Below are 21,632 nucleotides of genomic sequence, written 5' to 3' on the forward strand. Positions count from 1 at the left end.
ACCAACACACGTTGACTCTCTCAGACACCAGTCAAACAGAGGCAGAGTCGAGTGCAAAACTCCGCAAGCGCGGACCGACCACAGTACACACCCAATCGCGTGGGAACACAGGCACAGCTCCCAGGCCACCAGAACAGACCCTGTAGAGGCGCACACCCTCCAAACAGGCAGCACACGTGCACACACTTCCTTCAGACACAGACAGGCACATACACGCACAGCGAAATCCAGATAAACAGGCAGATCGCAGCAGCCAACCACGTGCGCGCACACACTTCGAGCAGACAACGAAAACACAGACAAACCCTCGGAAGAGGCCACGTGCGCGCACATCCCGCCCCGGGCACACACCATCGCCATCCCCTGACCCACCAACAGGAGACTCCCCGAACACCGTCGCAGCCCGCTGCAGGGACCGCGTCCGAGTTACCGGGACCACTCCTCACCAGCTCCCCCTGGCCAGGGGTAGCGGCGAGGACAAGTCCGCACTGGGCTCCGCCCCCACCATGATGGACAGACTGACTGACACACCGGCAACCAGTCGGGTGTCTCCTTCATGATCGGATTAACCGTTTAACTCCTTGGTACCCGTGTGCACCGCGACTAAGGCAGGGAGCTCTGGAGAGAGCCGAGTTCCGGCTCCCCCTCCCCGCGGGGAGCGGGGCTCTGCGTGGGCGGGAAGGGCCCCCTCCTTGGGTGGCTGCCCCCCACTGGCCCGGACGGAGGAGGAGGGGGGCGGTGCTGACAGCCGCGGCGGGCGGGGGGCGGGGAGAGGCGGGACGGGGCGGGGGAGCCTGGGCTGGCTCCGAGCGGGACGCTGAACGCCGAGAGCGCTGCCGAGCATCGAACGGAGAGCCAAGGCGCCGACAGGGAACCTCCGCGCCCGGCCCGGGGGCGATCGGCCCGCAGCGCCCCCGGGTCTCTCCCCGGGACGCCATGGCCCCACCGAGGCCAGGCGCACCTGCGGGACCCCGGGCGCATCAGCTGGCGCGCAGCTGAGCAGGGTTCAGCTGTTTTGGAGAGGCCAGGGCCCCCTAGGGTGCAGGTGGGGACCAGGGCCATGGAGCCCCCGGCCGTCCCCTCGGAGAGGAGCCTGTCTTTGTCTCTGCCTGGGCCCCGGGAGGGCCAGGCCACCCTGAAGCCGCCCCCCCAGCACCTGTGGCGGCAGCCGCGGACCCCCATCCGTATCCAGCAGCGCGGCTACTCGGACAGCGCGGAGCGCGCGGAGCCCGAACGGCCGCCACATCGGCCCATAGAGCGCGCCGACGCCGTGGACACCGGCGACCGGCCTGGCCTGCGCACATCCCGCATGTCCTGGCCCTCGTCCTTTCACGGCAGCGGCAGCGGCAGCGCGGGCGGAGGCAGCTGCAGGCGGTAAGACTCCGAGCTGCGGACGCGCGCGGAGCGGATAGGCGCGCAGAGAGGACGCAACTCTCTCCACTGACCGCAGGGGGCGCTGTGCTGCGGGTGGGGTCAGTGTGACTGACGGGGACCGAAGGGGAGTTCTGCGGGGGCGTCGAGGACCTGGGCCCCCTGATCGTGCACCGCAAGCGAGGCGTCCAACTGAAGCTGATCCTGGGGTCAACTTAGGAGGCGCCATGCTGCGTGTGTTAACGGGAATCTTAGTTGAAGGCTGCAACTTTAGGTGTCTACGGTGACAGAGCAAGACAACGGCTAGGCTGGGAACCACTTGACCGGGCTTTCCTGGGGGTGCTGTTTTAAGGGCTAGATTCACTGTGTTTGGGGAACTCTGTAGCGGGGGAGGGGGGAATGCCTGCTAGGACCACAATGCTTCCTGCAGACTGGCGAGCTCTCAGAGTCTTTCTAAAGCCTGCAAGAACCTATTGGGAGCGGGATTCCTGGACTTGCACTGCAGCTGAGGTCAGTAATCTAAAGGGGGCCTCTGAGGGAGCCCTATCTTGGGGGCTGTGCGCTATGTGGGAGTCCCCTCTCAGGGCAGGAATGTTAAGGCTCAGTAGCTGCCTAGAGGGAAGGAGCAGTGTTCAGGGGGCGCATAGTCCCAACATAGGGTGAGGGAGTCCCTGCCTCCTCCGATGACAGTGATGAGGTGTGTTGGGTACCCTCTCATTGACCGGAGTTGGTCATCCAGCTGTTGGGAATGGCCAGCTGTGGCTGCATGCTCTGCCTGGGTTTCTGGGGTCCTGTGACTGTCACAGCATAACTGTGCATGTTTCCAGGATATTGTAGTTTGTGACATGCTGACTACGTGCTCCCAGGACAGTGATTGTTGTCTATGTGACTTGTGCGCTTCAGGGACATGGTGATGGGGTCCCTATGACTGTGTGTTCTTCGGGTCTGTGCTTATATGACTATGTGCTTCTGGTACAGTGACTATGACGGTGACTTCATGTAGCCCTGGGGCACAGTGGCTTTGCAGGGTGACTGTGTGTGCTCCTGGGATGCTGTGATTATGACAGCATGGCTGTGCGTGTTACTGGAACACTGTCATTGTGACAGCATGGCTGTGTGTGCTCACAGGACGTTGCGATTGTGTCACTGACTATGCGTGCCCATAAGACATGGTGAGTGTCATAGAGTGACTGTCTGCTCCTGGGACAGTGATTATGACAAGGTGATGGTGTGTCTCTGGGGCAGTGATGGTGACAGACTCAGGACAGACTCCTGGGACCGCCATTAAGGCAGAGTGACTGTAGGGCAGTGATTGTGACAGAGTGTCTCTGGGATGCAGTGATGGTTGCCCTGTGATGTGTATACTCCTGGGGGCCATGTGATTGTGTCAACACGACTGTTCGTGCCTGGGACACTGTGATTGAGACACTGCTCTAGGATGCTTGCGTGTCCTGTGCCTGGGTGTTGGTGCTCTGACTTTTGGGGTGTGCTTCTGACTGCCTGGCATGCCAAGCTCTAATTACCTAATGTTCCTATGATGCTCTGGTGTCTGACCTTGTGTCCTGGTGACATGTGTGACTCATGGCTTTGACTGCGTGCTTTGTCTGACTCCCATGGGAGTTTGGAACATCACTGGGACAGTCAGATGCAGGCCTCTCCCAGAGTTCCTGAGGGAGGCCCCTCTAGGCTGGGACCCTCCTATTCTGGCCTTCTCTGGGGACCTCCAGCTGGCACCACAGCCTCTAGATCACCCACCCACCTCCATTCAGGGCACACCCCAGCCTCAGCATCCCTGACCCATCCCAGGAAGCAAGTGTCATGGATCCAGTACTCACAGCCTGCTATTTCCCAGAGGGAATTGAAGGAAAACAAAGCTGGAATCAACAGGAAATGCCAAAGACCAGGGGCAACTTGCCAAACTGGCTCAGGTCACTGTCCTGAGACACCCACAAGGGGGTGGGGTGCAATAGGAACAGAGCGTTATTCCCTTTTTAGGCCCCAGAGATTCCTCCTACCCTGGTCTCTGGGGTGCTGACTCTCTTGGGACGATGACTGAGTGATAATAACCATCATTATCTTAGTGGCGTCCAACTCATAATGGCTTGCTCTTGGGCTCCATGCCGGGAACTTTTCCACACTTCATCTCCAGTGATCCATGAGGTATTCCTGTTGGACACATGGGAAGCAGAGGCCCAGAGGGGCAAAGCCTGTTCTTCTTACCCAGGTTCACACAACCAGGAAATGGCAGAGCTGAAATTCATTCCAACACAGGTCCCCTCTGATTCCTGTGCACCCTGGGCCAAGTGTCTTGGCCTCTCTAAGCCCCAGTTTCCCCATCTGCCTTTCCCCAACTGCCTTGTGGGGGTCATTTGAAAAAAATACATTTATTTATTTTTGGCTGCTTCGAGTCTCAGTTGCAGTGCAAGGACTTCTCTCTCGTTGTGGCTCTTGGGCTTAGTTGCCTATACAGCGTGTGGGATCCCAGTTCCCTGACCAGGGATCAAACCTGTGTCACCTGCATTGGAAGGTGGATTCTTAACCTCTGGACCACCTGGGGTCATTTTTTAAAAAATAATTAATTAATTAATTTGGCTGTGCTGGATCTTAGTTGCAGGATTTGGAATCTAGTTCCCTGACCAGGGATTAAATCCAGCCCCCCTGCGTTGGAAGTGCAGAGTCTTAGCCACTGGCCCACCAGGAAGGTCCCCCGTAGGGCTCATTTTGAGAATTCTGTGAGATTGGGGATGTGTGTAAAGGACTTAACACAGCAAGTGCTTGGTAGACAGTCACTCAGGGACCGGGATTTGGGAGAGGAGCTGGGACCTAGGTAGACCCTGCTCCTCTAGTGTGTGTTAGTTGCTCAGTCATGTCCAGCTCTTTGGGACCCCATGGACTAGCCGACCAGGATCTTCTGTCCACGGAATTCTCCCGGCAAGAATACTGGAGTCGGTTGCCATTCCCTTCTCCAGGGGATCTTCCCGACCTAGGGATCAAAACTGGATCTTCTGCCTTGCAGGCAGATTCTTTACCATCTGAGCTACCAGGGAAGCTTGCCCTCTAGTATGGGAGGGAAAAACAGGAACCTCAACCACATCCCGGCAGGAGGTCAGGTTTCTGTTCCGCTGTGGGCCTGTGCAGCCTCCGGCGACTGCAGGGAGGGCACTGGTGCCAGCGTCCTCCCCCACCCCCAGGCAGAAGGAAGAAGGGGAAACAGAGGCGGCCAGTGGGAACTGCACTCCTTTTAAATGGGCATTCAGCCAGCTCAGTTCCCCAGAAATGGTGCACACACGCGGGATTCCAGTACTACCCACGTTAGAGTTCATGCAACCACTGAAAAAGGGATCAGGAGAGCCCTTTAGACTTGAATCACAGGAACCTCCAAAGAGAGGGCACTCCATCCTCCATCTGAGATGGCATGCGCAACCCCCCTCCAGACCTGGGAATGTAAGAGCCTGCGCTCCCAGCGCCCTGTGGGGCTGAGTCATGGCACCACCACGATCTGTCAAGAAGCAGATGGAGCGGGAGGAAGAGGACTCTGGTGGTGAGGTGGGGGAACTTGTCGGAATTAGGTGCGAGGCCAGCGTAGAGACCCCTTTTGGGTACCTCCAGACGCTCCCTGCCCAGAGGGGCGCTGCCTGGTCCCAGGAGGGGTTGGACGAAGCCGGATTGGGGTCTCTCTCTGGCCAGTGGTTTCCACTGGGGGCTTCGCCTCCCCCAGTCACTGGCGCCCCCACATCCCTGCGTGTGTTTTGAGAGCAGGTTTCTCCTCGCGCCCCGCCCTCCGCGCGCCCTCTGCTGGGTGACAAGGGAGGCACAGGCTGAGTATGAGCTCCGAGTCCGAACCTGCCCCCGGGACTCTAGTCCCCCAGAGTCCAGCAAAGTCGCCGCCGCCGCCGCCACTGCTGCGGAGCCCCTGGATTATTATTGCATGTTTATTGAGCGCCCGGGAGAGCGGGCGCCAGGCCGGCTGACCGCAGGCTCGTGAGTGAGGTCCTCGCCCACCCGAGGTTGGGACCAGGCTACCACCTCCATCCTCCACCCCGGGCCGAGCGTAGTGGAAACAGCCGCCTGGCGGATGCAGAGGAATTTGGCGGCGAAGTTGAGGACGCAGAGTTCCCGGCTCGCCCCCGCGCGCCTTGGCCCAAGCTGATGTCCATGCGATGGCCTCCTAACACCAACCTGCGTTTTAACTCCCCGCATCTTTGGCTTTTCACGACCAAGATAATCACGATGGTGTGATCACTGACCTAAAGCCAGACATCCTGGAATGTGAAGTCAAGTGGGCCTTAGAAAGCATCACTACGAACAAAGCTAGTGGAGGTGATGGAATTCCAGTTGAGCTATTTCAAATCCTGAAAGATGATGCTGTGAAAGTGCTGCACTCAATATGCCAGCAAATTTGGAAAACTCAGCAGTGGCGACAGGACTGGAAAGGGTCAGTTTTTATTTCCAATCCCAAAGAAAGGCAATGCCAAAGAATGCTCAAACTACCGCACAATTGCACTCATCTCATATCCTAGTAAAGTAATGCTCAAAATTCTCCAAGCCAGGCTTCAGCAATACATGAACGGTGAACTTCCAGATGTTCAAGCTGGTTTTAGAAAAGGCAGAGGAACCAGAGATCAAATTGCCAACATCTGCTGGATCATCGAAAAAGCAAGCGAGTTCCAGAAAAACATCTATTTCTGCTTTATTGACTATGCCAAAGCCTTTGACTGTGTGGATCACAATAAACTGTGGACAATTCTGAAAGAGATGGGAATACCAGACCACCTGACCTGCCTCTTGAGAAACCTATATGCAGGTCAGGAAGCAACAGTTCGAACTGGACATGGAACAACAGATTGATTCCAAATAGGAAAAGGAGTACGTCAAGGCTGTATATTGTCACCCTGCTTATTTAACTTCTATGCAGAGTACATCATGAGAAACGCTGGGCTGGAAGAAGCACAAGCTGGAATGAAGATTGCCGGGAGAAATATCAATAACCTCAGATATGCAGATGACACCACCCTTATGGCAGAAAGTGAAGAGGAACTAAAAAGCCTCTTGATGAAAGTGAAAGAGGAGAGTGAAAAAGTTGGCTTAAAGCTCAACATTCGGAAAACGAAGATCATGGCATCTGGTCCCATCACTTCATGGGAAATAGATGGGGAAACAGTGGAAACAGTGTCAGACTTTATTTTTGGGGGCGGGGGGCTCCAAAATCACTGCAGATGGTAACTGCAGCCATGAAATTAAAAGATGCTTACTCCTTGGAAGAAAAGTTATGATCAACCTAGATAGCATATTGAAAAGCAGAGACATTACTTTGCCAACAAAGGTCCATCTAGTCAAGGCTATGGTTTTCCAGTGGTCATGTATGGATGTGAGAGTTGGACTGTGAAGAACGCTGAGCGCCGAAGAATTGATGCTTTTGAACTGTGGTGTTGGAGAAGACTCTTGAGAGTCCCTTGGACTGCAAGGAGACCCAACCAGTCCATTCTGAAGGAGATCAGCCCTGGGATTTCTTTGGAAGGACTGATTCTAAAGCTGAAACTCCAGTACTTTGGCCACCTCATGTGAAGAGTTGACTCATTGGAAAAGACTCTGATGCTGGGAGGGGTTGAGGGCAGGAGGAGAAGGGGACAACAGAGGATGAGATGGCTGGATGGCATCACTGACTCGATGGACGTGAGTCTGAGTGAACTCCGGGAGTTGGTGATGGATAAGGAGGCCTGGCGTGCTGCGATTCATGGGGTTGCAAAGAGTCGGACACGACTGAGCAACTGAACTGAACTGAACTGATCTTTGGCTTTGCATTCCTGCCAAGGAAACCGAGAGATAAGTGATTTGCCCAAGGTCACGGGCAAGGCAGAGCTGAGGTTAAAAACCAAGTCTCCGAGACTCCAGACCAGTAGCTAAGATTCAGATTGTAGCCCTAACCGCTGACTCGCTGTGTGACCTTGGACCAGCATCACGGCTCTCTGTGCCTCAGTTTCCTATTCCGTAAACAGGGGCTGAAAAAGATCTGCCCTGGGTAGATCTGAGTAGGGCTGTGGTAAGGCTGAGCTGGCTGACAGTGGGGCCATGCAGTTTGGAGCTGGTGTTTTGAGAACTTGCACTTCCTCAAAACGCACTTCCTCAGTAGAGAGAGAGAAAGGGGGCATCCCCCAAACCTCAAACCCTGGCTGCCAGGGTGCCCCCTTGCTGACCAGCAAGCTCCTCTGAATTGGAAGAAACTAGGGCCTTGGGGAACTGCAGATTTCAGGGTGAGGAGAGAGTTGGGGGGGGGTACATGAGAGCCTGCTGTTTTCTTACTCCTAAGAGCCCAAATCCAGCCTTTGCCCTTGGCTTGCTGTGTGACCTCAGTAAAGGATTTCCCTTGTCTGAGCCTTAGTTTCCTCATCTGCAACAGGGCCATTCATTTCACAAACACTGATTGAGCATCTTCAGGCTGTGGTGAAGAATGCAATGGACCCAGTCCTGCCATCCTGGAGTTCTCAGACTAGCCAGTGAGGAGGAAATTGCACAGAAAGGCATTCAGTAATTTCAGATGGTGACCATGGGACAGGAAGAGAAGAGGGACCCTGAAGTCAGGGAAGATCTCTTTCAGGAAGTGACTTTTGAGCAGAGACCTAAATGAAGTGAGAGAAGATGCTATGAGGGTAACAAGCAGAGGGAACAGCAAAGGTTCCGAGGTAGGAACCTGTTTTACATGCTGGAGGGAAAGCATGGAGGGCAGGTGTGACTGGCACAGAGCGAGCAAGGGGTGCTGGAAGGAAATGAGGTCGGAGGTGATGGAGCAGCTCATGTAGGGCCTTGTAGGTCAGGGTCAGTGTTGGCTTTAGACCAACCCTTTATTTTATTTATTTTGAATATTATTAATTTCTTTGGCTGTGCTGGGTCTTAGTTGCAACATGTGGGATCTAGTTCCTTGACCAGGGATTGAAGCCAGGACCCCTGCATTGGGAGCACAGACTTTTAGCCACTAGACCACCAGGGAAGTCCCTAGACCTCAGTTTATATCTGACTTCCTAGGAAGGATCAAAGATCAAAGGGCTGGAAGGAAACTGAACCATGAAGGCCCTGTTGGGCAGAATTCCAGTCTCCAAATCAGACAACTCAGCACATAATTGAGGGAATTCCCTGGTGGTCCAGCAATTAGGATTTGGTGCATTCACTGCTAGGGACAAGGGTTCGATCCCTGGTGGGAGAACTAAGATCCTACAAGCTGTGTGGTGTGGTCAAAAAAAAAAAAAAATAATCAAGCTGTGCTCCTTCCAAGCTGAGTGACTCCTGCCAAGTCACTTCCCTTTCTGGGGCTTGAGCTTCCCTATCTCTCTCTCTCTTTTTAAACACTTATTTTTATTTGGTTTCACCAGGTCTTAGCTGAGGCACACAGGATCTTTAGTTGCAGCGTGGGGGATCTAGTACCCTGACCAGGAATCAAACCTGATCCCCCTGCATTGGCAGTGCAGAGTCTTAGCCACTGGATCACCAGGGAATTGGTGGGCTTGACTTCCCCATCTCTGAAATGGGCCTAGTGTGAACCCTATTTTCTCAAAGTCTGGTTTGAAGAATCAGCAAAACAATTCAGGGAACCCTGAGGGCAGGTAAGTATGAAGGCCCTTCCTTTTTGTTTGTACCTGGACTGAAGGGTCCTGGTGGCCAGGGCATGGGTCTTAGTGGGTTTAGAGCAACAGTTCCAAACCAGGGGCAATCTGCAATGGCTGGGGACATTTTAGTCATCGTGACTGGGTGTGGGGGCTGCTACTGGCATCTAGTGGGGAGGCGGTAGACTGTCTGCTGCTGCTCCTGTCTCATAGGACTGCCCTCCAGGACAAAGAATCATAGGTGCTAAATGTCAATAGTGTCAAGATAGGGAAACCCTGCATTCTCAACAAGGTGACATCACCTCCAGGGGGTGAAATTTGGTTCTTGGAGCGGATGTGTGAAGAAAAGCGTTATGTATAAAGCCTGGATATATACCCAGTATATAAATAGATATACAGCATATCTATGCCATTAACATTATTACATGGAGGAGGCAACTGTGGTGGGGAGGGGAGCATCTAAAAAGACACTCAGAAGGACTTCCCTGGCAGCAACCCACTCCAGTATTCTTGCCTGGAGGATCCCCATGGGCACAGGAGCCTGGCGGGCTACAGTCCATGGGGTTGCAAAGGGTCGGACACGACTGAAGAGACTGAGCACACAGCACCAGGGGTGAAGAATCCACCTGCCAATCCAGAGGACACGAGTTTGATCCTTGGTCCAGGAAGATTCCACATGCCGCAGAGCAACTAAGTCCGTGTGCCACGACTACTGAGCCTGCGATCTAGAGCCTGTGAGCCACGACTACTGAGCCTGTTCTAGAGCCCATGCTCCCCAGCAAGAGCAGCCACCGCAGTGAGAAACCTGTGCACCCCAAGTAGAGGGTAGCTCCCGCTGACAGCAAGTAAAGAAAGCCAGCCTGTGGCAATGAAGCCCCAGCCCTGCAACAACAACAACAAAAAAGACTCCATGCTTCCAGTACAGGTGGCATGGGTTCAATTCCTGATCAGGGAACTAAGATCCCACATGCTATGCAGTGTGGCAAAAAAAATTTTTTAATAAATAAAATAAATAAAAAGGCACTCAGGGGGCAGTCATGAAATAAAGAGAGATAGCCACTGACCTAGAGCTGGGCTCAGCCACTCACTGGCTGTGTGACTTTGAGCAGGTTGTTTTTCTCCAAGACTGAGATTTCCCATCTATAAAATGGGACACTAGTGTCACTTCATGGGCATTTTGTGAGAATTAAATGAGATCATAGCTAGAGGCGGTGAATGCACAGGAAGTATTCTGAAGGTTAGCTGCTATATCATCATTATCATCATAACCATTGTCTATATCCTCTGGTTAGTGGATAGCACGGCTTACACATTATAAGCTCTCTGTAAATGCTTCTCGGAGAAGGCAATGGCACCCCACTCCAGTACTCTTGCCTGGAAAATCCCATGGATGGAGGAGGCTGGTGGGCTACGGTCCATGGGGTCACTGAGGGTCGGACACAACTGAGCGACTTCACTTTCACTTTTTACTTTCATGCATTGGAGAAGGAAATGGCAACTCACTCCAGTGTTCTTGCCTGGAGAATACCAGGGATGGGGGAGCCTGGTGGGCTGCCGTCTATGGGGTCGCTCAGAGTCGTACATGACTCAAGTGACTTAGCAGCAGCATAAATGTTTCTCCAATAATAATAATCATTACTAGATGGTTCTTTCGGCCATGAGTTCACCATCCTCTTGGCTTGCTGACTTTCCAAATAATGTCGATATTTCTTGCCCCAACAACTCGTCTCTTGATTTACTGGCCCATTGTGTGATGAGGAGTCCAACCTTGGACTTGGGAACACATTTTGGTGTGGGCAGTCATGAGCTTTATTGCCCTGGTGGAGGAATTTTCGGGTAAGGCCCTACCAGCTGCCAGGACCGCTTGTTCTGACGATCAGCCCTTCAAAATTCCCTGAAGTGTCACCGGCTGCCCCAGCACTTGTAGTTGGAGCAAACTCTAAAAAAGAAAAAGTAACTAACATTCAGTGAGTGCTTATTATGTCCAGACACTTCTCTGAGCCTTTTACATGTCCATCCCTGAGGTGTGTCATGTTATTGAACCCATTTTACAGGTGGGGAAACTGAGGCTCCATGAAATGAAGTGACTGGCTCAAGGTCAGATGAATAAGAAATACTGGAGGCCAGACTGAAGCCTACGTAGTCCAGCTTAGTGCCCCTTGACTTGGGAGCCAACAGGTAGAAAGGGGAGAGATTCACAGAGATGATTTAGATTTAGAGATTTGCCCCATTTTCTTATTTTAAACTTCTTCCCCTTCCCTAACCCAAAGGAGTCACAGACAGGAGGGGTAGGCATTGGAATTATAACTAGTTAGCTGATTTTCAAGCTTCCCAGGTGGCTCAATATATAAAGAATCTACCTGCCGATGCAGGAGATGCAAGAGACCTGAGTTTGATCCCTGGGTCGGGAAGATCCCCTGGAGAAGGAAATGGCAACCCAGTCCAGTATTCTTGCCTGAAGAATCCCACGGACAGAGAAGCCTGGCGGGCTACAGTCCATGGAGTCGCAGTCCGACATGACTGAAGCGACTGAGCGGAGGCAGAGCTGACTTTATTCAAGAATCTTCACCTCTCTGAGTCTCAGTTTCCTCATCTGTGAAAAGGGATAATATGCCACCGCAACAGAGTCACAGTGACTGCACATGCAAACCCACCACCACTGGGCGCCGTGGAAGTCACTGCTGAGGGGAGGTCAAGTTCTTGGAGCCACCTCATGAGCTCAGGGGGCCCTGATTCTAAAGAATACCTCAGAGAGTCTAAGGAGTAGCAGGACTCGAGGAGCCCTAGGAGTGTCTGGGGGCTGTGAGCACACTCAGAGCTTCTAGGGGTCTCTTAAGAGTTATGAGGCATGTCTCGGAGGCTGTGGGGGGTATTCTGGGGCTGCCCCAAGGATTGTGGATACATCTTGGATTCCAGGGGTAGCACAGGGTTTCAGGACTGTCTTAGGAGCTGTAGAGGAATCTAGTTGTGCCTCTGGGGTCCATGGGGCACCCCAAGATTTTGGTGGCATCCCCATAGTCATGGAAACATCCCCTGAATCCTAAGGCATCCCTGAGTTTATGTTAGGGTCTCAGCACTAGAGGCATCTCAGGGGTGCTGCGGAGCTATGGGGGCGGGAAATCTGAGGGACTGTGGAAACATTCTTGACGTCTGTGAGGGACCCTGGGATTTGGGAGGCCTTCATGGAGATCCGTGGGAATGCTCTAGCTGTGGGGGTTTCTTGGGGTGTTTGGAGGGTCTCGACATGATTCAGGGTTGGTGGGAATGCTCTAGGGGGTTTGGTGGGCATTTGAGAACCATACAGATTGTCCTGGGATCTGAAGGGGTTTCTCCTGGGCTCTCAAAGCACCTCTGATATTTGTGGGTGCATCCTGTGATTCTTGGGGTGCCCTGGGGCGTTGTGGGAATGTCTCAGGAACAAAGAGCAGACGTCAGGGGGCTATGAGAGTGTGTGTGGGTCTATGGGAGTCTCTCAGGGCATCTGGATTTTGTGGCGGAACCCAGGAATTTGGGGGGTATCTCTGGGTTGTGTGGAGACATCTCAGAGATAGTAGGGGCACTCCCTGGGATAGTGGGGCTCTCAGTCTCAGGCCCCTGAGGTCTGTGGGGCCTCTCAACATCGTGGGAGGTGTGTGTGAGCGCACCCCAGAAATCTAGGGGGCATCCCCAGAGTTTGTAGAGACGCTTCCGGAGATTGTAAGGACGTCAGGGGAACTGCGGGGGCCCCCAGCGTGTGTGGGGTGTCCCCGCCGCGGCCGCGTGGGGGCCCCTGGCCCGCTCCGCCCCAGGGGCGGCCCTAGCGCATAGCCGGAAGGGCCGAGGCGGCCGGGAGGGGAGGGGCCCGTGGGCCCCGGGGTAGGGCGGCCGGCCTGCGTGGGCCGCGCGGGGTGGGCGGCGCTGCTCTCCAGCGCCCGCCGAGGCGGGGCCGCCCCGCGCCGCCCAGGCCATGGCGCGGCCGCGCGGCCTGGGCCGCATCCCTGAACGACAGCTGGAGGCCTTCCCGGCGGCGGCAGCGGCGGCCACCGAGGACGAGGCGTTCCTGCCCGAGCCCCTTGCCCCGCGCGCGCCCCGCCGCCCACGTTCTCCGCCTGCGTCGCCGGTCTTCTTTGCCAGCCCGTCCCCAACTTTCCGCAGGCGCCTTCGACTTCTCCGTGGCTTTCAGGATTTGGGCCGCCAGGCGTGGGCCGGGTAAGTGTGCGCCGGTGGCTGTGGGTTCGAGTCCCTACCCTGGCCATCAGGCGCGAGCCGCGGGTTTTGGGGCTCGCAACTAGCTCGCTCAGCCTCACTTTTTCCTCTTCCGTCACAGGGCAGCGATAAAAATCATCTCTGCCCGGCAGGGTTGCCGTGGAGACATCTGATAAGGCATGCAGTAGGCGCTCAATAAACGCCACATGCCTCCCACTTCCTGTGCAGACCTGAAGTTGCGGTCGGGCTTTGGGGCAGAGTGGAGCCCACCTGCCACCCAGGATGATCTGGGGACGTACGTTGGGTTGTGTTATCCTTAATGGAACGGCCTGTGAAATGGGGCCAGCGCTGCCCTGTGGGAGCTCCCTTGCCAGGAGGCACAAAGAGGGCAAATGAACGTTCACTTCGTACCCAGACCCAGAGTGGGCCGCGGGGGCGGTAAGCCTGCGGGGTGCGGAGCCGGGAGGCCACATCCGGTGTGACTCTCCGGTGTCCCGTTTATCTTGGAAACTGCAGATTGGCGGCCCGGAGGTAGGCCCGGGGCTGACTCGGGGGGCTTCTCCGGAGCCCCCATCATCCTCCGTACTCTCCGGCCTGCAACTTGTTTAGAACCCGAGTCCGGGGACTTGGGGAAGAGATGGGGCGGGGCATGATCAGGAGGAGGGGGTCGAGGTCCCTGGGAGCCCGGTTTGGGGCTGGAAAGGGCTGGGGCGGGGCAGTCAGTGCCTATCTCCGCTTTCTCTCTGTGTCTCTGTCTTCACCTCTGCGCCGCCCCTCAAGCCCCTAACTCTTCCTCCCCCGGATCCATGTCACCGGACCCTGTACTGCACCCGCGGGCAAGTCGTTTCTCCCCGGGGAACACGCGGCGTTCAGAGACCTCCAGCGGGCCCAGCTCGACGTCAGGGAAGCGGGAGAGAAGGCGGGGTCAGAGGCGGGCTCGGAGCCCGGGAAACCGGAGCCTGGGGCACCCTCCGAGGCCCGGGGGAAGAGAGACAAGCGGGAAGTATGCGCAGAGTTCCGCAGGGCCCCCCGCGGGAGGAGGCAGGCGCGGAGCCCTCCCTGGCGCAGCAGACGAGGGGACGCCCGAACGCCCGGGGACGTCCCTGGGGGGGTCACCGGGAGGGCGGGTGTGGAGGCGGCGCCGGCGGTAGCCGCCGCAAACACCTCGGGCCTGGCGAGCAGTGCGTGCCACCCCGCCTCGCGGTCGTACCCATGCGCACGCCGTCGGCGCTTGGCACTCATGCGCTCCAGTGCGGCACCCCGGGTCCGGCCCCGGCCCCCTGCCCTGGCACTGCCTCCCGCGGGCCCTGAGTCACTGGTCCACTTCTCCTTCAGCGAAGAGGACACCTGTTGGTACCCTCCAGGCAGATCTGTCAGGTGGGTGGCCCGCGGCCAGTCCCCTCCTTTGCCACCGAAGGGCTCTGACTGCTTTGTGTATGGGGAGGGGGTGCAGGGAGCAGTCTGCCTTGGGGGAGTCCCCAAAGTGGTTCTTAGTTTCTGCCTGGAGCCTCACCCTCTTTCTCTGGCCCTAAACTGGGTGCTGCCTAGGGCTTCCTGCAGATGGTGGCCCCCAGAATGGATGCTGGGTCCTGCCCCCTTCCCACCTACCCAGGATTCCTCCACGCTCCTTGTGCCCCTAAACCTGGGCTTTTGGCATTCACCCTGGCAGCAAATATGTGTGTCCCGCGTCACCTGGGCTCCACTCCCAGGCCACTGGCTTCAAGCCAGGTCCCTCCAGCCCTGTCTGCTCAGTGCCTCCAGCCTTACCCTCTCTTCTTCCTTGCTGGGGCTGCCAGGCTTGAAAACCAAGTTGGGTGGGGGTGGGGAGGAGGTTCCTGCTGGAAAACCTGGGGTAGGGGGGCATTTCGAATCTGCTGGACAGCACTGGGGCAGAGAAGCGGTCTCTAGGTTCTTAGAATTCTCAGAGTACTCTAGTCTTGTTCTTGCTCCGCTGCATCGACCCCTTCAGACACCCAGACACACACATGCGCTCTCGCATGGATGCACACAGTCCACAAACGCAGCCACATAAGACACAAACAGACACACCCCCACACAGGGTAATTGAGGTCACCTGGTGTGGTCTGTGCAAGGCATGGGTCTTGTGGCTGATGGAACACAGGTGAGCCGTGGCTGTGGTGACAGACATAACACAGAAACCTAGGTCTCACACCCCCTTGCACTCACTACACTGACTGCAGGAGCACACTTGCACTGCAACACACACTCAGGGCCGATTTCCACCTGCCCTCTGTTACACACAGGAGCATTCATGCCTCATACCCCCTGAGGAGTCGAGGACAAGGTCACACACACATAGACACACAGATCCATGCAGACTCCAACACAGAGACCCCCCACACACACAGATCCACATAGACAAGTGTACGCACATGGGGGCTCCAGAGCATGCACACACCCCCCTGGACTCCCACATATACAGACCCTCCTTGCAAACCAGCCCCACAAACTGCCGTGTCACCTGGCACCATGTGCCGGCCTGGCAGACACACACCACCGCCCGCCCCCAACCTCCGTGTGACCTTCACAAAGCAAATGCCAGGCCTTTCCATGAAGGCTGCCTGGCACCTCTTGCGAGGGAGTCAGGTGGAGTGGGGCAGGGAGCCCGGGGAGATGGCAGGCCTGCCTGGGGGAGACAGACACCCAGTGATTTACTGGGCAGCAGCCTTGTAGCCTGGTGGCCTGGTTCTAATCGTGCTTTACCATGAGCCAAGTTACTTATCCTATTTGTGCCTCAGTTTCTATCTGTGGAAAATGGAGCATGAGGACCCGTCTGGGCATACAAGAGTGCCTAGCATGTGACATTTGATAGCAATTGGCTACTGTGATCGCTATGAGTCTGACCAATGGGGACCTGTCTCCTCTCCTGCCCCCTCCACCTCCACTGCTTGTTTGTTTCGTATCGGCCTGTGCGGCAGAACTCCAAAGCCTGCATCTGTCCCTGGGCTGCCCAGTCCTCCAGGGGCCCAATTTGATGCTCCAGGAGCCCAGGTGGGCGGGCCCAGGGCCCTCAGAGGAGTAGAGGCAGGTAGTAGCTCCATCTGAATGCCGTCAAGTGGTCAGCCTGTCCAAAGGAGAGTCTTGGGCAAGTCATTTCCTTTTTTTTTTTTGGCCTCACCGTGCAGCTTGTAGGCTCTTAGTTCCCCAAGCAGGGATCAAACCTGCTCCCCCTGCATTGGAAGTCTTAACCACCAGACCAACAGGGAAGTCCCTGAAGTCCTTCAGTTTGCTTTCTGATGAAGTGTCTGGGTATGTGCCTGTGAGGTCAGGGCCTTTTGGCTGCCCGTGACTCGGGTTTTGCGGCTTTGGGTCCCATTGGGACATTGCTGGAGCCACCTCCAACCTGACTTTGGCTACTGTGAGCAGTGGCAGGTGAGGAAGGAGTGAGTGCCAACAGCTCTGGGTCTGATTCTGAGGGGTAGCTGAGACACCTGCTCCCGCCCCTTCCACACACACACTCTCTCTTTCAGTCCCTCTCAGGCTGCTGTTCAACACACCTGATCCTCTCTCCTCTGTCCTTCCACAGCCCAGGGGGCATTCGCTCCTGGAAGCACAAACAGCAGGGCCCCAGAGAACCTCTTCTTCCCATCTGGGCCTCTGGGCTCCTGCTTACGTGAGCTGAGTCCCCCTGGGGCTGTGGGATCTGCCCACAAGTCTAGCTGGGTGTCCTCTGGGCTTGGGTCTCAAGTTCCCCCAACTGCAGCTTCAGTTCCTAGGGTGGGGCTGAGGTCCTCAGGATGGAGGTATGTGTCCCTCTCCTCCCCTCCCCAGTGGCACTCAGCAGAGTCCCAAAATCCAGGCGGGACCTTGGGAGACAGGACCTCATTCACAGGCGGGAAGGCCACCAGCCCCTCACTCCCTCTCTGCACCTCAACCTCCATATTGACACAGGACATTAATAGAACCCGACTCGCAGGATTGGTGGGAGACCTGATTGGGGTCATGTGTACAAAGCACTTTGATGGTACCAGGAGGGACATCCCTGATGGTCTAGAGATTAGCTCCTGTGCTTCCAGTGCAGGGGACATGGGTTCGAGAACTAGTCGGGGAACTAAGATCCCACGTGCCATGTGCGGCCAAAAGACAAAAAGCAAAACAATGACAAACACACAAAATTACAGATAGTACCGGGCACAAGGCAAATACTGAGTATCTTATTATTGGGGCTTCCCTGTTGGCTCGGGGATAAAGAATCCGAGTGCCACTGGTTCGATCTCTGGGTGCGGAAGATCCCCTGGAGGAGGGTATGGCCACCCACTCCAATATTCCTGCCTGGGAAATCCCATGGACAGAGGAGCTTGGCAGGCTATAGTCCAGGGGGTTGCAAAAGAGTCAGATACAACTGAGCAACTAAACCACAACCTAATTATTCCTATAAATCTAAAAGGATCTATCCTGGCACTCAATACACAGCAGGTGCTCAATAAATGGGCATTATCATCAAAGACCCAAATTCATGATCTAAGAGTATTTTTACTCCTTTTTTTTTTAATTGACTTAAAAAATTAACATATAATAAAATTCGACTGTTTTTCCGGCTGTGCCCTGCTGCTTGTGGAATCTTAAATTCCCTGACCAGGGATTGAACCCAGGCCCCCGGCAGTGAAAGCACTGAGCCCTAACCACTGGACCACCAGGGAATTTCCAAAATTCAACCTTTTTAGTATCTGTTGCATGAGAGGTTTTTTTTTTTAATTGTAGTAAAATATATGTAATAAAGTTTACCACTTTAACTTGACTGTACAATTTAGTGTCGTTATACACACACATTGTCGTGCAACTGTTCCCCTGCCATCCATTGCCAGGACACTTTCATCTTCCTAAAGCGAAACTCCGTCCCCATGGTACACTCACTCCCATTCCCCTCCCCTGGCCCTCGGCCTCTACCACGCTTTCTTTTTTCTATGAATTTGACTCCTCCAGGGACCTCATGTAAGGGGAATTGTACAATATCGTCCTTTTGTGTCTGACATTTCATTTAGTGTGATGTTTTCAAGGTTCATGCATGTTGTAGCCTGTGTCAGAATTTCCTTTCTTTTTTAAAAAATTATTTATTTGGCTGCGCTCGCTCTTAGTTGCCACGTGCTGAATCTTTTAGTTGCCACATGTGGGGTTTAGTTCCCTGACAGGGATTGAACCCGGGGCCCCTGCATTGGAAGTGTGGAGTCATAGCCACTGCACCACGAGGGAAGTCCCCAGCTTTTGATTCTTTTGGGTATATGTACTTGGAATGCGTATAGCTGGATCACATGGTAGTTCTGGGCTTAAAAGTTTTTGCAGAGCCGCCAAACTCTTTTCTACTGTGGCTGCACCTTTTTATATTCTCACCAGCAGTATATAAGTATTCTAGTTTCTCCACATGCATGCCAACACTTGTTATTTTCCTTTTTTTTTTTTAATAGTAGCCATCCTGATGGGTGGTATCTCATTGGGGTTATTTGTGTTTTCCTAATGACCAGTGATGTTGAGCATATTCTCATGTGTTTATTGTCCATATGTATGTCTTCTTTGAAGAAATGTTTAAGGGTTATACCCCCCCCTTTTTTTTTTTTTGCCATGCCCATGACTTGTGGAATCTTATTTCCCCAACCAGGGAATGAATCCAGGATCTCAGAAGTGAGAGCTCCAAGCCCTAACCACCGGACCACCAGGGACCTCCCTCCCACTTTCTAATTAGGTTGTCTGTTTTGTTGTTGAGTTTTAGGAGTTCTTTATATAGTCTGGACATTGCACGTGCGCTTAGTCGCTCAGTCGTGTCCGACTCTGGAATGCTATGGACTGTAGCCCACCAGGCTCCTCTGTCCATGGAATTCTCCAGGCAAGAACACTGGAGTAGCTTGCCATTTCCTTCTCCAGGGGGTCTTCCTGACACAGGGATCGAACCCAGGTCTCCTGCATTGCAGGAGTTGCATTGTGTTCTTGACAGTCTGAATCATCAGGGAAGCCCAGTCTAGACATGAATCCCTTATCAAATATGTTATTTGCAAAAATGTTCTCTCAGAAATTACTTGAAGTCCAGTGGTTAGGACTCCAAGTTTCCACTGCAGGGGGCACAGTTTCAATCCCTGGTCAGGGAACTAAGATCTCATGTGCCCCATGGTGCAGCCGAAAAAAGAAAAAAAGGACTATTAAAAAAATATTCTCCCATTCTATGGATTGCCTTTGTACTCCCTGAATAGTCTTTTGATACACAAAAGTTTTTAACTTTGATGAATTCCCTAATTTATTTTTTCTTTTGTTGCCTGTGCTTTTGATGTCATGTCCAGGAAATCACTGCCAAATCCAATGTCATGAAGCTTCTAAGAGTTTTATAGTTTTAGCCCTTATATTTAGATGTTTGATCTACTGGCGGTTAATTTCTGTATATGGTATAAGGTAAGGATCCCACTTCATTCTTCTGTAAACGGGTAACTAGTTTTTCCCAGCACCATCTTTTAAAAAGACTGTCCTTTCTCCATTGAATGGTCTTGGCTTCCTTGTTGACAGTCATTTGACCACATATATGTGAAGGTTTATTTCTAGGCTCTCTATCCTTTTCAAATTTATGTATTTATTTTTGGCTGCACTGGGTCTTCATTGCTGCTCAAGGGCTTTCTCTCGTTGCAGCAGTCAGCAACTACTCTCTAATTGCGGTGCACAGGGCTTCTCGTGGTGGCTTCTCTTGTTGCAGAGCACATGCTCTAGGGTGCATGGGCTTCAGCAGTCATGTCACAAAAGCTCAGTAGTTGCGTCTTGTGGGCTCAGGAATACAGGCTCAGTAGTTGTGGTTGCTTGGGTTCAGTTGTCCCGTGGCATGTGAGATCTTCCCAGACCAGGGATCCCCTGCATTGCAAGGCAGATTCTCAACCACTGGACAAGCAGGGAAGCCCTCAGCTATCTTGATATTTTCGATTTATGATGGGTTTATCAGGACATATCATAAGTCAAGGAAATCACTGACTCTTCTCCTTCATCCTGTACAAATAATTCATAAATAAATCCCTTAGGTTTTCTTTTAAATATATGTTCCAAATACAACCATTTCTCAGTAACTTACCACAACCATCTTAGTCCAAGCCACTAATAAAACACCCCATTTAAAAAAGTCAAAGGTCTGTAGTTTATTTTTGTGTTTTTTTAAATTGCTGAATACCCTTATAGCTCAATCAGTAAAGAGTCTACCTGGGGTCAATTCCTAGGTCAGGAAGATCCCCTTGAGAAGGAAATGGCAACCCACTCCAGTGTTCTTGCCTGGAGGAATGTCTCCCATGGACAGAGGAGCCTGGCAGGTTACAGTCTATGGGGTCGCAAGAGTTGGACACAACTGAGCCACTAAGCATACACACATTCCACGGCATGGATCTGCTACCATTTATCCATTCATCTGCTGATGTACATTTGGTTTGGTTGTTTCTAGATTTGGGTGATTATGAAGAGAACTGTTATAAACACTAGTCAGCAGGCTTTTATATATATATACTCATTTGGGCTGTGCTGGGCCGGTCTTAGTTGTGGCATCCAGGATCTTAAGTTGAGGCATGTGGACTCTTAGTTGCAGCATGTGGGATCTAGTTCCCTGACCAGGGATCGAACTGGGGCCCTCTGCATTGGGAACGTGGAGTCCTAGCCTCTGGACCACCAGGGAAGTCCCTAGTCATCAAGTTTTTGAGCAGACATGTTTTCATTTATCTTGGGTAAATGTATAGGAGTGTAGTTGTCAGATTGTACAATTAGGGTATGCTCAATTTCATAAGAAACCAAGCAGCTGTCTTCCAGAGTGGCTGTACCACTTGGCATTCCCATCAGTGATGGGATCCTGGTGGTGACAAGGATGGATCCTTGTCATCACCACTTGGTATCCTTGTCAATTTTTGTTTGTTTAGCATCCTAGTAGGTGCAAAGGGATAGTTCATGGTTTTAATTTGCATTTCCCTAAGGAGGAATGATGTTTCCTGTGCGAATGTGCCATCTGTGTATCTTCTTTGGTGAACTGTCCATACTTCTGCTCATTTTTGCATTGAGTTGTCTTCTTTTTAAATTTTCATTTATCTATTTTTGGCTCCACTGAATCTTCGTTGCTGTACAAGGGCTCTTTCTAGTTGCGGTGCGCGGGCTTCTCATTGCAGTGGCTTCTCTTGTGGAGCACGGACGGGCTCTTGGCACGTGGGCTTGGTAGCTGTGGTGCATGGGCTTAGTTGCTCTGCGGTTTGTGGGATCTTCCTGGATCAGGGTTTGAACCTGTGTCCCCTGCATTGGCAGGCAGATTCGTAACCACTGCACTACCAGGGAAGTCCATCTTCAGAGTTTGTTATGTATTCTGGATACCAGTCCTTTGTCAGATATTTTCTCCCAGTCTGTGGCTTGTCTTTTTATTCTCTTGACAGTGTCTTTTGCAGAGCAGTGTTCAGTGTTTTTAAAATGTTTTCTGAAGTTTGTTTTCAAAAGAAGTTTGAGTTTTCAACTATTTAAAATTTCCGGTTT

The 21,632-nt window shown here is 53.2% G+C and overlaps 1 protein-coding gene across 3 annotated transcripts in view; it reads left to right on the top strand.

Annotated features, from left to right (window-relative positions):
• Nucleotides 1–837: 837 nt before the first annotated feature.
• The window catches only part of PDE4A (phosphodiesterase 4A), a 40,580-nt gene continuing 19,785 nt past the window's right edge, over nucleotides 838–21,632 (top strand). Inside the window, exon 1 of one of the 3 annotated variants that reach the window (XM_070373651.1) lies at nucleotides 838–1,374. In XM_070373651.1, coding sequence (XP_070229752.1) covers nucleotides 1,061–1,374 — 314 coding nt within the window. In that variant the 5' untranslated portion in view covers nucleotides 838–1,060. Of the gene's footprint in view, nucleotides 1,375–12,862; nucleotides 13,155–14,039; nucleotides 14,529–21,632 lie in introns of those variants that run through there. The other 2 variants (XM_070373652.1, XM_005902913.2) reach the window with 2 other exon arrangements.

The sequence above is a fragment of the Bos mutus genome, chromosome 7, assembly GCF_027580195.1.
Source record: "Bos mutus isolate GX-2022 chromosome 7, NWIPB_WYAK_1.1, whole genome shotgun sequence".
Lineage (NCBI taxonomy): Eukaryota > Metazoa > Chordata > Mammalia > Artiodactyla > Bovidae > Bos > Bos mutus.